This window comes from Lactuca saligna, chromosome 5 (genome assembly GCF_052625555.1).
Source record: "Lactuca saligna cultivar CGN05327 chromosome 5, ASM5262555v1, whole genome shotgun sequence".
Lineage (NCBI taxonomy): Eukaryota > Viridiplantae > Streptophyta > Magnoliopsida > Asterales > Asteraceae > Lactuca > Lactuca saligna.
The window spans coordinates 304,785,205-304,798,703 of record NC_136421.1 but is presented as its reverse complement, the minus strand read 5'-3'; the positions used below and the strand labels follow the sequence as shown (position 1 = coordinate 304,798,703).

Here is a 13,499-nt window from a genome sequence, read left to right as displayed (position 1 = left end):
AATACATTATGTTATATATATATATATATATATATATATATATATATATATATATATATATATATATGACAAAACTTCAAAAATGGTCCCTGTGGTTTCCAGAAATATCAAGTTTAGTCCCTAAGTTCAAAAAACCTCACAGATGGTCCCTGTGGTTTCAAAACTTTTAACAAATGGTCCCTCCGGCTCACTCCGTTAGCATTTCACCGTTAACTCATTTTTTAATAAAATATTGCAGGGGTAATTTCGTCATTTCAGTTGTAACCTCCTCTCTTTAAAAGAAATTGCATGTCCGATTTTTGGGCAAATCCTTTAGCTTCATCAGTCGATCATCTCTCCTCCTTTCCACTGTTGCTCGACCGTTGCACCCTTCACGACATCCAATCGCTTCTGATTCAAAGATGGTGACTTGCAGATGTGGGAATGAAGCAACGAAGATCACTTCATGGACGGATCGTAACCCTGGAAGGCAATTTTGGAACTGTAAAAGATGTGGTTTCATTCGATGGTCTGATCCCCCTATGTGTGCTAGGGCATTGGTGGTGATTCCAGGTTTGATAAGATCAATGAATCGATTGGAGGAGAGGGTCGCCATTGTAACTGCAAAATTGTGGAACTACCAGCTGATGTTGTTTTGTTCATGGGTTTTTTTTTTTGGTATTATTTTAATCTCTAAATATCTTCTGAAGGTTTGGATGGTAATGGAGTTTTGGTTTTTGGTTTGTAACCATTGCAGGGTTTTTTTTTTTAATTTTAATCGGATAGGGGTTTTTTTGCTTTCAGTTTATGTAGGTGGTTTTGGAATTGGTGGTGTTGTATTTGGTTTATGTATCAGATTAATGTGTAATGCAGTGGTAATGGTAATGGTAATGGAATGTAGTTTGTTATAGTTCATTGTTCAATTTCTTGAATGTTTTTGAAATGTAATTGTTAAGTGTATTGTAATTGCATCTTGAAGATGGTTTTCATTTGCAATTGAAATGTACATTGTTATTAATTGATCTGTGAAGTGAAGGGTAGTACACAAAACATATTAATTCATCACCAAAAAGTGCATACACACCATTACATTCAAAGTTATAAAGTTCTTAACACAACCATGATCCAAAAAGTGCATACACACCATTACATGCAAAGTTTTCAAGTTCTTAACACATCTTCAAACAAGTACACATTAAATAAGTTTCTAAATACCTACAACACCAACATCCTAATAACCACTAAAAAGTCAATTTTCAGCCTCCTCCAACTTCACCACTGCCTCCCTGCCCTTTACATGTTCTGGAATTGTGCCCTTTGTTATGACACTTTGAACAAGTGACTGCCAAATATTTCCTGCTCAATCTACCAGCTTGGCTGTTTGGCTCATCAACACCCCTTCTTCTCTTCTTCTTAGGCCTCCCAACCTACACATGTTGATATACTATAGTTAAAATTGAATTCATTCCATGTTCACATGTATACTATATATTTTGTGTACTTTAAATACAAACCTGTGTCTTATGTTTTGGTGGAAGTAAAGTGAATGGGAAGTCACTTTTAGGCCACATTGTACGTCCATTCAATGGATCAATTTTGTTGAAATACATGGCTTTCCATGTTGATAACCTATAGCAAGGATGGACCCATTCATCAACATGTGGGGCATTTTCACCATTTTCAATTTTGTCCCATATAGCACAAACATCATGTCTACATGGGAAACCTGTAATCTCCCAAAACCTACAACTGCAACTGTGATCATTCAAATTTACCACATATTGGTCTTGCCATGTGCTTGCCACTTGGTACTTCCCTACCCCATTGTATTTAGCCACATACTTTGATGCATCAGCCTTAATCTTTTCAAACAGTGTAGTTGCAGTAGGGGTTAGAAGTCCTTCACACTTATCTATTTCCTTTTGCACCACACATAACCTCTTCATGAGATACTCTCTAATATACTCTAAGCAAGTGATAATAGGTTTATCCCTACCTTCATCTAGCTTTGAATTGAATACCTCACAAAGGTTATTCAACAAACAATCAGTATGTGCCCTTCCTGAATAATATATATTAACAGAAGACAATTACACATATAGTAAACACACAAAAGGGAAGATTAACAATTCTCAATAAATTTCTAGAAACTTACCACTAAAGTGAGATTTAGCCCAAGTGTTTGTTGGGATCTTAGACACCCAAGCATGAGCCTCTGCATTGATCTCCTTCAACTCATCCATTGCTCTGTTAAAATGATTGACTGTTGTTGCTCTACCACACTCCCAAAGCTGGTCACTTAAGTCTTTTCCTTTCCATTGCTTCTTCATGTTTTCCTGGATATGCCTCAAACAGAACCTGTGTTCTGCACTAGGGAATACTTTCTCCATTGCTGGTATTATTCCCTAAACAAAAGTCAATGTAATCAACATTAGTTAACCAAATGTATTTAGTAAAGGTAATAAAAAAGTTAGGTGGTACACACCTTTTGTCTATCTGAAATGAAGGTAAAGTTTGAATTTGGTCCCAGATCCAGATCTTCTCCTAACAGTTCCAAGAACCAGGTCCAGCTACTTGTTGATTCTGTCTCTACCACTGCATATGCTACAGGGTATATGCCATTGTTTGAGTCCAACCCTACAGCAGTTAACACTTGCCCAGGGTAAGGGCCCTTCATGAAAGTACCATCCAGACCTAGAAAATCTCTTAATCCAGATTTGAATCCTAACTTCAATGCACCTAAACAGACATATATTCTTCTAAAAGTTCTTGTGGTAACAGACAGGGAGGTTTCTGGATACACATCAATCCTAACTGTTGTACCAGGATTAGTGTTGAGTAGCTCCAACACATAATCCCTCAAAAATCCATACTGTACTTGGTAGTCCCCACTAATGATACGCTCAGCCATTGACTTTGCCCTAGCGACCTTTTACAATGACATTCCTACCTCCAGTTTCTTGCACAACTCTTCGTGTAAAGCTTTCACTGGAATTTTAGGGTTACTCTGTATTTGTTGAACAATTAAGTTTGCTACGTATCTGGAAGTGCAAGCTTTAACCGCCCTTGTTTGCAAACATTTATGCTCATCCTGTACTGTTTTCACCAACCAATCCTGATTTTCATTAGCCCTCGATATTTGGACTGCCCATGGACATGTACCTTTATTGGCAATTACATCTTTACCCTTGCACTTTGCCCTACTTCTGGTTGAGGGCCCACCACTATCAACTCCTGTAGAAGGCTTACTTACAACACCTTTACATTTCACCCTAATCCGGATTTTGTCATTTTTGGCTAGGTATAAAGACCTCCTTGTTGCTACAGCATGTGAGTTCATGTAGTTTTTAACATCAACCTTGGTTTTGAAGACCTGACCAATCTGAAATGGTTTAACATGAACCTCTCCAAGTGAGCATGTACTTGACTTACTCAACTCTTTTAGCAGTCTCTTCCTATCATCTTCATGAAATCCTGCAAATTGATAATCATCAGTGGCAATAACTTCCAACTCATTATCAAAGTCAACCACTCCAATCCCATCATCTTTTGAATGATTGTTCAAGATTCCATGTTCATCTACATCAACAACATTATGGAATTCACTCATGTCTACATCTACATCAAATTGTATGTTAGACTCATCCATATTGTATTCACTGTCATCAGAATCATCTCCACTATCCTCAGAACCATGGCCACTCTCAGAGTAGAAAGCATCTCCACTATCATCACTCACCATACCCTCTAGATAATCCACTTCTGGTTGTTTTTCAAATGAAGTTTGAACATTAAACTCAGCATCATAATCAGCATAAAGTGAGTAATCCTCTACAAATGGTTCATAGTCATCAACTGTTGTAGTATTAGCTCCATTATCAGCTTGGCAGCTTGGTTCCTGTACATGGTAAGTTCCCAATTGTTCTTCAATTTCAACTGCACTAGTGATCACTTCTTCTTGAGTTTCAATTTCATGATTCACCACTTCCTTTTGAATGACATGACTTTGTTTACCTTGTGACCTTATAAATGGTACAATACTCTTTGAGTAATCATGGCCTTCATCAACATCTAACACTTGTGACTGCTCATAATCAGGGTTCATAGACTTGTTTAGATCAAGCTTTCTACTACATGAGCCTGCTTCTCTCCTACAAGGTTTCTTTCTATTCATTTCAGGTGACACACTATCAGGCTCCAACTCTTCAATAACAACTTTAGAAGGAGACTTGTAATAACTACCTACCCTTGTCTGACCAGTTTCAATATACACCCTAATAAGTCTGTGTTTAGGGACATATGATACCATTTTAAGTACATCTTGATCATTACCTAAAGGCATTAAGCCATAGTCCAAAGGGTATTCAGGGATACAGAAATGGTAGTAAAGGGTTTGCTCAGTTTTGTACCCTAGTTCTCGAACCATGTCGTCAAGCTCATGAACTGAAAATAAATCAGTGTCAACATAATCTACATATGCTACAACACCATCAACGTATTTCCTTCCAGGTGCTTTGGTGAAGACACCACTGTAGTGTATCTTCAACGTGAAATAGTTCTCATAACCTTCTGTAAACACAAAAAAAAGAAAGAGTAAAATCAATGATTTCCTTACGTCAACACAATAGACCAAGAAAAAACAAGTTTTGTTGTAGTATTGTACCGTATGTTTTTCCTAAGTCCTCCACGGTTACAAATTTTTCTCGAAAACACCATATTGATAGCACCATTGCAATTTCTGCAGCTTAAAACCCTAAATCCCAATTTCTGTTCTTGCTTCTACGATGGGAATGAACCCGATGACTAAACCTGTAACTGGTTATCTTCTTGGGAGAGGGACGGGTAGTGATGTGCAAGCAAGTAATCATTTCATATTAAAGAGAGGAGGTTACAACTGAAATGACGAAATTACCCCTGTAATATTTTATTAAAAAATGAGTTAACGGTGAAATGCTAACGGAGTGAGCCGGAGGGACCATTTGTTAAAAGTTTTGAAACCACAGGGACCATCTGTGAGGTTTTTTGAACTTAGGGACTAAACTTGATATTTATGGAAACCACAGGGACCATTTTTGAAGTTTTGTCAATATATATGGTACATACAAATGATTCATCAATTTCAGCGAAACAATTTTTTTTAAACTATAATAGGTATAGTTTATGGGGCATTCACACTATTTTACCATTTTTGGATAAAGAAATAATTATTTAAAAGTATAATTATTTTTACGCTATGTAAACACTATGAAAGTGTAATTGATAAGGGCATATTTAGTTATAAAATTCATGCATTATCTTAATATTTTATGTTGTTTTTTAATGAAAAAAATGTGCTTAATTACTTAAGAATTTCATTTTTCAGCAACAATATGCTCAGATGGAAAAGGAAGCAGAATTGGCGATTGGAAGCCTGGATCTTGGATTTTGAAGAAAGAAGGATGTTGCTGGACAGCTTGACCCCTCGTCAGTGTTTTGGCCATATCTCATGAACCGAAACTCCGATTGATGAGATTCAAAGTGTTCTGAAAACTAGATACAATTTCGGATGACTCTTTTGTTTTGAGAAAATGTTGGTTCCAAATTAACTCGGCGAGTTGGCCATCAAGTCGACGAGTTGAATAGAAGTTTCACGATTCTTGACATTTACTTGCCGTACACGCGATTTAAATGAAAAAACTCGACGAGTTTTTCCAAAAAACTCGTCTAGTTGGATATGTTTTCAGAACTTATATACATGATCTCTTGCATTCGAAACTCTAACTAATTCTAGAAGCTTTGGACGATTTTTGGAGGGTAGAAGGCTTCTTAGAGTTGTGGTTTTTGAGAATTCAACCTAGATGTCAATTTTGAAGAGATCAAAGGCAAATAAACATTACTTTTATCTTAATATTTTTTGTGAACAATTTTTGAATCATTAGATTTCGATTTTAGGATGCTATTTGTTGTAGTTATGAACTAAAAGCTTCATACTTCTGGTTAGACTGAATGATCTTGTGAATATGCTTTGATTGAGTGGCATGGATTGATATGATTTGGTTATTTATTTTGTTAAGCTTGTTAAAGAATCTTATGTGTTAATGATAATTATTTTCTGTTAATACTCAAATTTATTGAGTTGTATGAACATCTTCTTAATTGCTTGAATCATATAGTTTTGTGAAAACAAGACTGTGTGCCTAGTACTAGTGTGGGTTAACTAGAAAATAAATAAGTTAATGTGTGAGCATGTGTGATGAACAACCACATATGAGTTGATTGAATTGAAAATTTTAGTTAACTAATATTACAAGTCTTAGTTGATTCGAACTAAACATTAGGAAACTTGTTAATTTAATCACTTGATCCTGTTTGAATTAACTTGTTTGCTAAAGGATTAGTAATAGTGAACATGAACCTAATCACATTAGAAATCGGTAACCATTATTAAATTAATCCATTGCACTTTCCATGAAATCAACCATAGGAATGAGTGAATCAAATCTGAACATAAGTCTCTTTTATCATTGAATCTAGTTACCTTCTATTATCTTTAGTTGTTAATTGTCTTTGTTTGATTGTTATTTGCTTGCTTAAGTTTCTAGTCTTGCAAAAGTAAAGAAAACCCCCTTATATATATATATATATATATATATATATATATATATATATATATATATATATATATATATATATATATATTTAGATAATGTTAGCATTTATTTTAATTGTTTATCGTTCCCTGTGTTCGATACCCTACTTACCTTAACTAAACTGCTAATCGATAGGTACATTGTCTTTCGTGTGTTTGTATGCGTTATCCTAAAAATAATTATATTCGATGTCGTATTTAAATTAATATTATATTAATTTAAATAATGATTTAAATAATAAATTAATTATGCAAGAAATACTTACAAAATTAATTGGAATTATTTGGAAATGTTGCAAAGTGTTTTTGGTTGACAAAATGGGTTTACGATTGGATCTTAGGGGTTTATGGTTGGATCTTGGTGTTCTTGGGTGAATGTTTGAATATTTGAAGATATTATGAATGTTCTTGGTAGAAATATGACGATTTGAAGGAATCTGGGCGTAACCTCTTGAAGATTGAGAGAAAAAGGGGGTTTCATAGATGGAAATTGAGAGGATTTTGGGAGTGGTTCACGGTTGAAAAGTGGGGAAATGAATTGATTTACGGGTAAGCACCCCCCCCCCCCACACACACACATACATATATATATACATACATATATATATATATATATATATATATATATATATATATATATACATATACATATATATGTATATATATATATATATATACATATATAAGGGGTGTTTACGGTCCACTAATGGACGTTGAATGGGATTTTCAGCCCATTAAGAGGTGTTCACGGTCATGTTTGGCTGTGAACCCTTTTTTTTGCTTTATCTTGACCGTGAACTTCATTTGGAGTTGTTTCTTGGCCGTGAACTCCAATTGGAGTTTACTCCTTGACCGTGAACTCCTTTTGGGGTTGATTTTATTGATTTAAACCTTAAACTCTCCACATATATTAAGTTATTATATCATAATTCACTTAAGGCTTAAGTTATGTTTAGTTATTAGCTTAGAATAAACCCTTGGGATAATATAGGATGTATTACACATAAGGATCGAAATGTAATTTTGACTCTTATTGAATTGAGAATGATGAGTTGTTACAGTTGGTGTTTAAAATATTCTAGAAATGGTATCACCCATAAAAGAGCAAACACCTAATGATGTGTTGTATGTTCCAAAGATTTGGAAGAACTTAGTCCTTGGATGGTTGTTGAACAATCATGGATTTTGCTTGGTGCTTTAATTCGATAAATTTGTATTAACCAAAAAGGGCTATGCGTTTAAAATTCCATGTAATGGCTAATAAACCTAAAATAAATGAAATGATTAATTCTTCCGCTTACTTGCTTGAGTCTGATAGTGTGTTGCATGCTAGACTAATATATGTTAATTTCGACACATTAATTAAAATGGTTAATCAAATTTGATCACATACATTTAAGTCAAAATATGGACACAACACACGTGTTAAATCAAATTCAACATGCCAATCATTCATGTTTGTTAACAAGACACCTAAAACCCTTGGATTAATTCACACAAATATGTGTGATATGAAATCGAATCCATCTAAAGGTGGAAATAAGTACTTAATCACTTTTATTGACGAATGCACTAAACTATGCTATGTCTATTTACCTAAAAGTAATGATAAACAAGTTCAAAGTGTATAAACGTGAATTTCAAACTCAATTCAACAAAAAGATTTAAGTACTAAGAGATGATTGTGGAGGTGAATATATATATATATATATATATATATATATATATATATATATATATATATATATATCATTATTTAAAGAATTTTTTGCAAATCATGGTGTAAGACATGGGATTATTGCATCTTATTTACCACAATAAAAACGGTATCACAGAAAGGAAAAACCGTATCTTAAAAGATATGTCATGTTTATAAGTTATGGTTTCCTCAGTCAATGTGGGGGTAGCTATCTTGTAATCTAATTACATGTTAAATAAGGTAACCGAAAGAAAACGAATAAAACACCATACAAGTTATGTCGGGTATAAAACCATCTTACACATACATTCGAATGTGGGAGTGTCTCGCAGAGGGTGTATACCTAACCCAAAGGTTGTAAGGATTAGACACTAGATTGTTGGTTGCATCTTTATTGCTTATGCACAAAAAATAATGCTTATTGTTTTCTTGTACACTAATGGAATCAACAAATGCATCACACTATGAAAATGTATTTCCATGTCTTGATAATAAAAGACAAGTGCTCCAAAACAACTGGGCACAAGGAATTTTTCTCATGAAGAATAAATTAAGGAAAAAAATATATCATGATGGAGTAAAAGGGTACAAGTCAAGAAATCATTTGGAGATGATTTCTACACGTATATGGTTGAAAAAGAGCCTCAAAGTTTCAAAAAGAATTTACTGCATCTAAAATACCTCAATGATAAGAGGTAATTTAAAAGTGAAATGGATTCTATCTTTCAAGGGATCTAGTGGATTTACCTCCATGATGCGAACCATTAGGCTATAAATGAAGTTTCAAAAGGAAAATGAAACCATATAGATACAAAGAACATGATAATGGTTTGGAACACAATTACTAGTGATTTCAATAGAAATATGTATCGATTTCATGTTTGGAAATTTAAAATTAAAATACTTCAAGAGATATTTCCATTAAATCCAATGATATTGGTTGGACATTAAAACAAGATAAAGGTTTTGATGACTATTAATGTAATGCCCGTGTTTTTGGACTAAGCATTAGTATAGTGATGTAATAGTCAGGTCAACCATTGTAACCTATTTTGAAGTAATAAAGATGAATTATTTGAGTAATACGTGAATTATGTGAATTTATGTGCTTATTACTTGTTTATAATGATATAATAAATAAAGGATAAAATAAGCGTCAAAAATAAAGTGTTAGATAAACCCAATATCGATGAAGAAAGTTGTATTGGTCGTGACAAGGATTCCAGACATATAAAGAACGCCGAAATCTGAGTTATAACGAAGAAGTTATGACTTGTCGAAGTTTTACGACAAAACCGGCACGACGCTGTGTGATGTAAATATTGAATTTACGATAGAGGACTTTTTAGACTTAGTGATCTAAATGGAAGTCGTAGGATACGTTAAACCGAGAGCGTCCATGAAAAGAACGCCCAAATCTGACTTCGTATGAGAAAGTTATGGTTTTTCGAAGTTTCGGCTTAGCAATGTACAGCCCGAAGTTCGAACATTATATCGATCGGTTTCTAGCCAACACAACCTAAACGAGAATCGAAGATGTCGTTAATAGTAGCATAACGGTAAAAAGACAGACGAAAACGAACGTCGGATGAAGAAGTTATGGATTTTTAACGGACCAATCATGTCCCGGCCTGTTAAAAATATAAAATTTAAAATAAATTCAAAATTAGCCAACAAAGTCTGAACGAAAGTCGTGGAGTATGTTCCCGCCTATGCGTGGATATAAAGAACGTCGAAAACGGAGCTCGTACGTGAAAGTTACGAATTTTTGAAGTCGGGAAGGAAAATTGCAAAACCTGATGCGAAACCGATGATGTGGCCGAATCCTAGCCATCGCTTGCTGATCACGGATTCGCTTCGGATCTTCACACGTCGCATCTCGGATGCCCAACGCTCGCATCGAACACCCCGCGTACGAGTACGCCTCGCGCCAAAGAGGGTTATGCCCAACGGTCTTCGGTTGCGCGGTTCCGGAGCATGCCAAGATGACCCAACAGCGAAGCGATGCGTGTCGACCTTATCTGAAGCTACGCCCTATGTTGCTCTTCCGACGCCCAACGTTCTGAGGACCTCCGGCCTATAAATAAGGTGCGAGATTTCTCGGATTTTCACACCTTTCTCACTTCTCTATCTAACTACTTTCTCGCTCTAACCCATTCTAACCCCCTTAAACCCTAGGGAACCCCATAGCACCTGAAGGAAGCCCTAAGGCTCCCAGCGTCCCGAGAAAAAGGGTCTTTCGGTTCGGAAACGCTGCTCCAAGCGAAGTTCGGTTTTCTATAAAACCTGTTGTAAGTGAGCTACGTCTACGCTATGTTTAATATAACTTTTATTTAATTATAATAACGTTATTAGGAACTTATAATAAGTACTTGGGCTATTATTATGGGTTATATAAGTATTGTTTAACGCTTATATAATTGTAATAATAGCTAGACTATTACTTAGTCTCGGTGAATATTAGACTAAACCCTAGTGGTAATGATACTAAGTTTTGCCAAAGGAAATTGTTTCAAGAGTAACAAAGCACTGTCTAAGTTCGGGATCACCACCTTAATAAGTGAGTGCATAGTTAATTTCATCTTACACATAGATATAAAGTATTTAATATAAACTACGTGCTATGTGTGCATATTGTCTGAATACTTGTTGTCTATATTGATGAAAGAATTTTATACATGTTTTAGATGATTTAAACCGTATATGTATTTTATATCTACAAAAATGTTAGGGTAAAACATGGGTAGATGTAATAGACGATGTGTGATAAAATGATGAGAGGTCTCGATGTTGTTGTTGTTGTTGATTCTGTCATCTAGCAGAGTATGGATGACGACCACAGACTCTTCTAGACAGACCAGTGGAACACTAGCAGGTTCACAACCTATAGTTGTATCTGAATGATGTGTTCACCGGTGTACTCCATCCCCCTCATGGTTGCCTTAAGGACATTTATTGTTGAGGAATCCCCTTAGCATTAGTGTACATCCCGATGTTGATCCTTAGTCTAGGTCCCTTATGATAGGTGTCTTAGGGACGAAATGTGAGGATAACGGGAATGCGTAATCAGGTTATTGTTGATTGATGAAATTAATAAACTTATTTATTGTGGGTTGAAAACCCTATGTGCTCACCAGGCTCTCAAGCCTGACCTACTCAGTTTCATGTATTACAGGTAGTGGCGCTCGAGCATATATGTGATGTTTTGGATGAGGGATTACAGATATAGGCCTGTAGATATGAAATACTGTAGTAAGACTTATATTGTACTGTTTATGCTTTTGGTCTTATCGAACATGACATCCCAAGTCTTTTTAATGAAATACATTTATACGGAAGTGCTTTGATAAATATTTATCATATTTATATTTTGGGAACAAATTCCGCAACACTTTTATGTAAAATTATTACTCTGATTTTCAAACAAGTATAAACAAAATCGGTCTTTTCTGTCCGTGAAAATGGGGATGTCTCAATTAAGACATTTGACACGGAGTTGAAAGGTCTGTGAATGGAAATATAAGTATTATAAATTTGGAATTATGTGATCCTTTCTAAGAAGATCATCATTGATTAAATTTGTAAAAACTAATAATGGATCTATGAAACCACTAGTTGTATGGCTTTCCAAATGAGAAGTAAGCTGATGATATATTTGAAATTTATGTTTGGATTGCAAACTTAAGAGTGTTTTGATTAATTTCATTTGTATGCTCTTATAATTACATGTGGTTGTAACTTCTCAAAATTTGGAAGTATAACATTTTGATATGAAGCTAAAACTTCTAAACATAGATTTAGAAGTATAAATCTACATGGAACTGCCAAAAAATTATCTTACCTAAGGGAAAGCAACCAAATGTATTAGTAAAGTCATTATATGATTAAACCAAGCTCTTGAACAACAGATATCATAAGTTTGAAATGTCATCCACATTAACGGATGTGATGAAATAGATCCACAAAAATGGCACTTTAAAGTGCAATTGTATTTATCACATAGTAGGATTCTTGAGATAGGATGCCTAAATAATTTTACATGTAGATGGTTAGAGCAAGAAATTGCATGAAAAAAAATATGATATTTGCAAGGAAACTCATATATGGAATATTCATAATTACATCTGGCCAATATTATTATGAATTCACAAATACATGTAACACATATGCTTATCGTATTATGTTGACACAATTATACATATTCAATAGTGGTAATTATGGTGTAATAATCATCATATTGATAATGATCAACATTTGTTGGAAAATATACGATACAACAAGATATCGAGTTTTATGGTAAACATAACATTATATACCCAACATGTTCATCTCATCAGCTCATTTAATAATGATTAGGCGTCTAGGTCAACAATGAAAACGGTAAAATGTATGTTACAAGGAAAAAATGATCAAATTATCACTTAATTTTTATTTGAGACCTATTCATAAATTATAGTAAAATAGTGAGACTTTAATAAAACCAAATTAGTAACGAAACCGGTAAATCAAGAAAAATGGTCAAATTGTCATTTTTACTGGTAATTCATGTTCTTTCATAAACAAATTTTAGTATGACATTTTTTTGTAAATCAGAGTAAATTATTAGAACGTTTTTGGATACTTGTAATAAAAATTTATATGAGAAATTGATTATATTGACGATGTTGCGTTCAAAATGATGTTAGCATTATTGTTTTTTCACAAATAATTGGTTATAATGTGTATAATCCTTTGTTTTATAGAGTTTAATGATGTTTATTTCTATTCATAATTTCAAACAATAAATTTTTAGAGTTTTAATTAAAGAGTAAAATAATTGAAATAAAAAAAATAGCAATTTTTCATCAATTGGACCAAATAATGAGATTTTTGTGGAAGTAATCGAGTAAAATAATCGTTTACCGGTAAAAATAGTTGATTTGAATTTTTTTATTGGGTAATTGGAACTTTTTTGTTAACAAATTTTTTTGGGGGCTATTGTCTAAACTTGATGAAATATTGTGATTTTTCTAAAAATTATACGTTCACGGATTGTATTTGAAAATCGCAGATGAGCTTAATCCACCTGCAATTTTAACGGCTATTTTTGTAATTTGATTTTTTTTTTCTATTTTCTACGAAGTAATTAACAAAAAGACTAATTTTATAATTTTCTCTTAAAAAAACTAATCCAAAAGAATGATATCTCCAACT

At 33.8% G+C, this 13,499-nt stretch overlaps 1 protein-coding gene across 1 annotated transcript; it reads right to left on the bottom strand.

The window, feature by feature from the left end:
- Positions 1–1,020: 1,020 nt before the first annotated feature.
- On the bottom strand, positions 1,021–2,906 carry LOC145046991 (protein FAR1-RELATED SEQUENCE 12-like). The gene is made up of 4 exons (XM_078995245.1): positions 2,465–2,906; positions 2,135–2,384; positions 1,494–2,041; positions 1,021–1,406 (listed from the first exon to the last, which is right to left on the bottom strand). Exons 1-4 carry the CDS (start codon positions 2,888–2,890, stop codon positions 1,236–1,238), a joined length of 1,395 nt encoding a protein of 464 aa, XP_078851371.1. The 5' UTR covers positions 2,891–2,906; the 3' UTR covers positions 1,021–1,235.
- Between the last annotated feature and the right edge of the window lie 10,593 nt (positions 2,907–13,499).

Bases quoted from the DNA above. Each gene is read 5' to 3' on its own strand.
- LOC145046991 (XM_078995245.1), bottom strand. From the start codon at position 2,890: ATGGCTGAGCGTATCATTAGTGGGGACTACCAAGTACAGTATGGATTT. The intron at 2,042-2,134 runs GTAAGTTTCTAG...TATATTATTCAG, and splicing joins GGCTAAATCTCACTTTAGTG to GAAGGGCACATACTGATTGT. The intron at 1,407-1,493 runs GTTTGTATTTAA...CAACATGTGTAG, and splicing joins CACCAAAACATAAGACACAG to GTTGGGAGGCCTAAGAAGAA.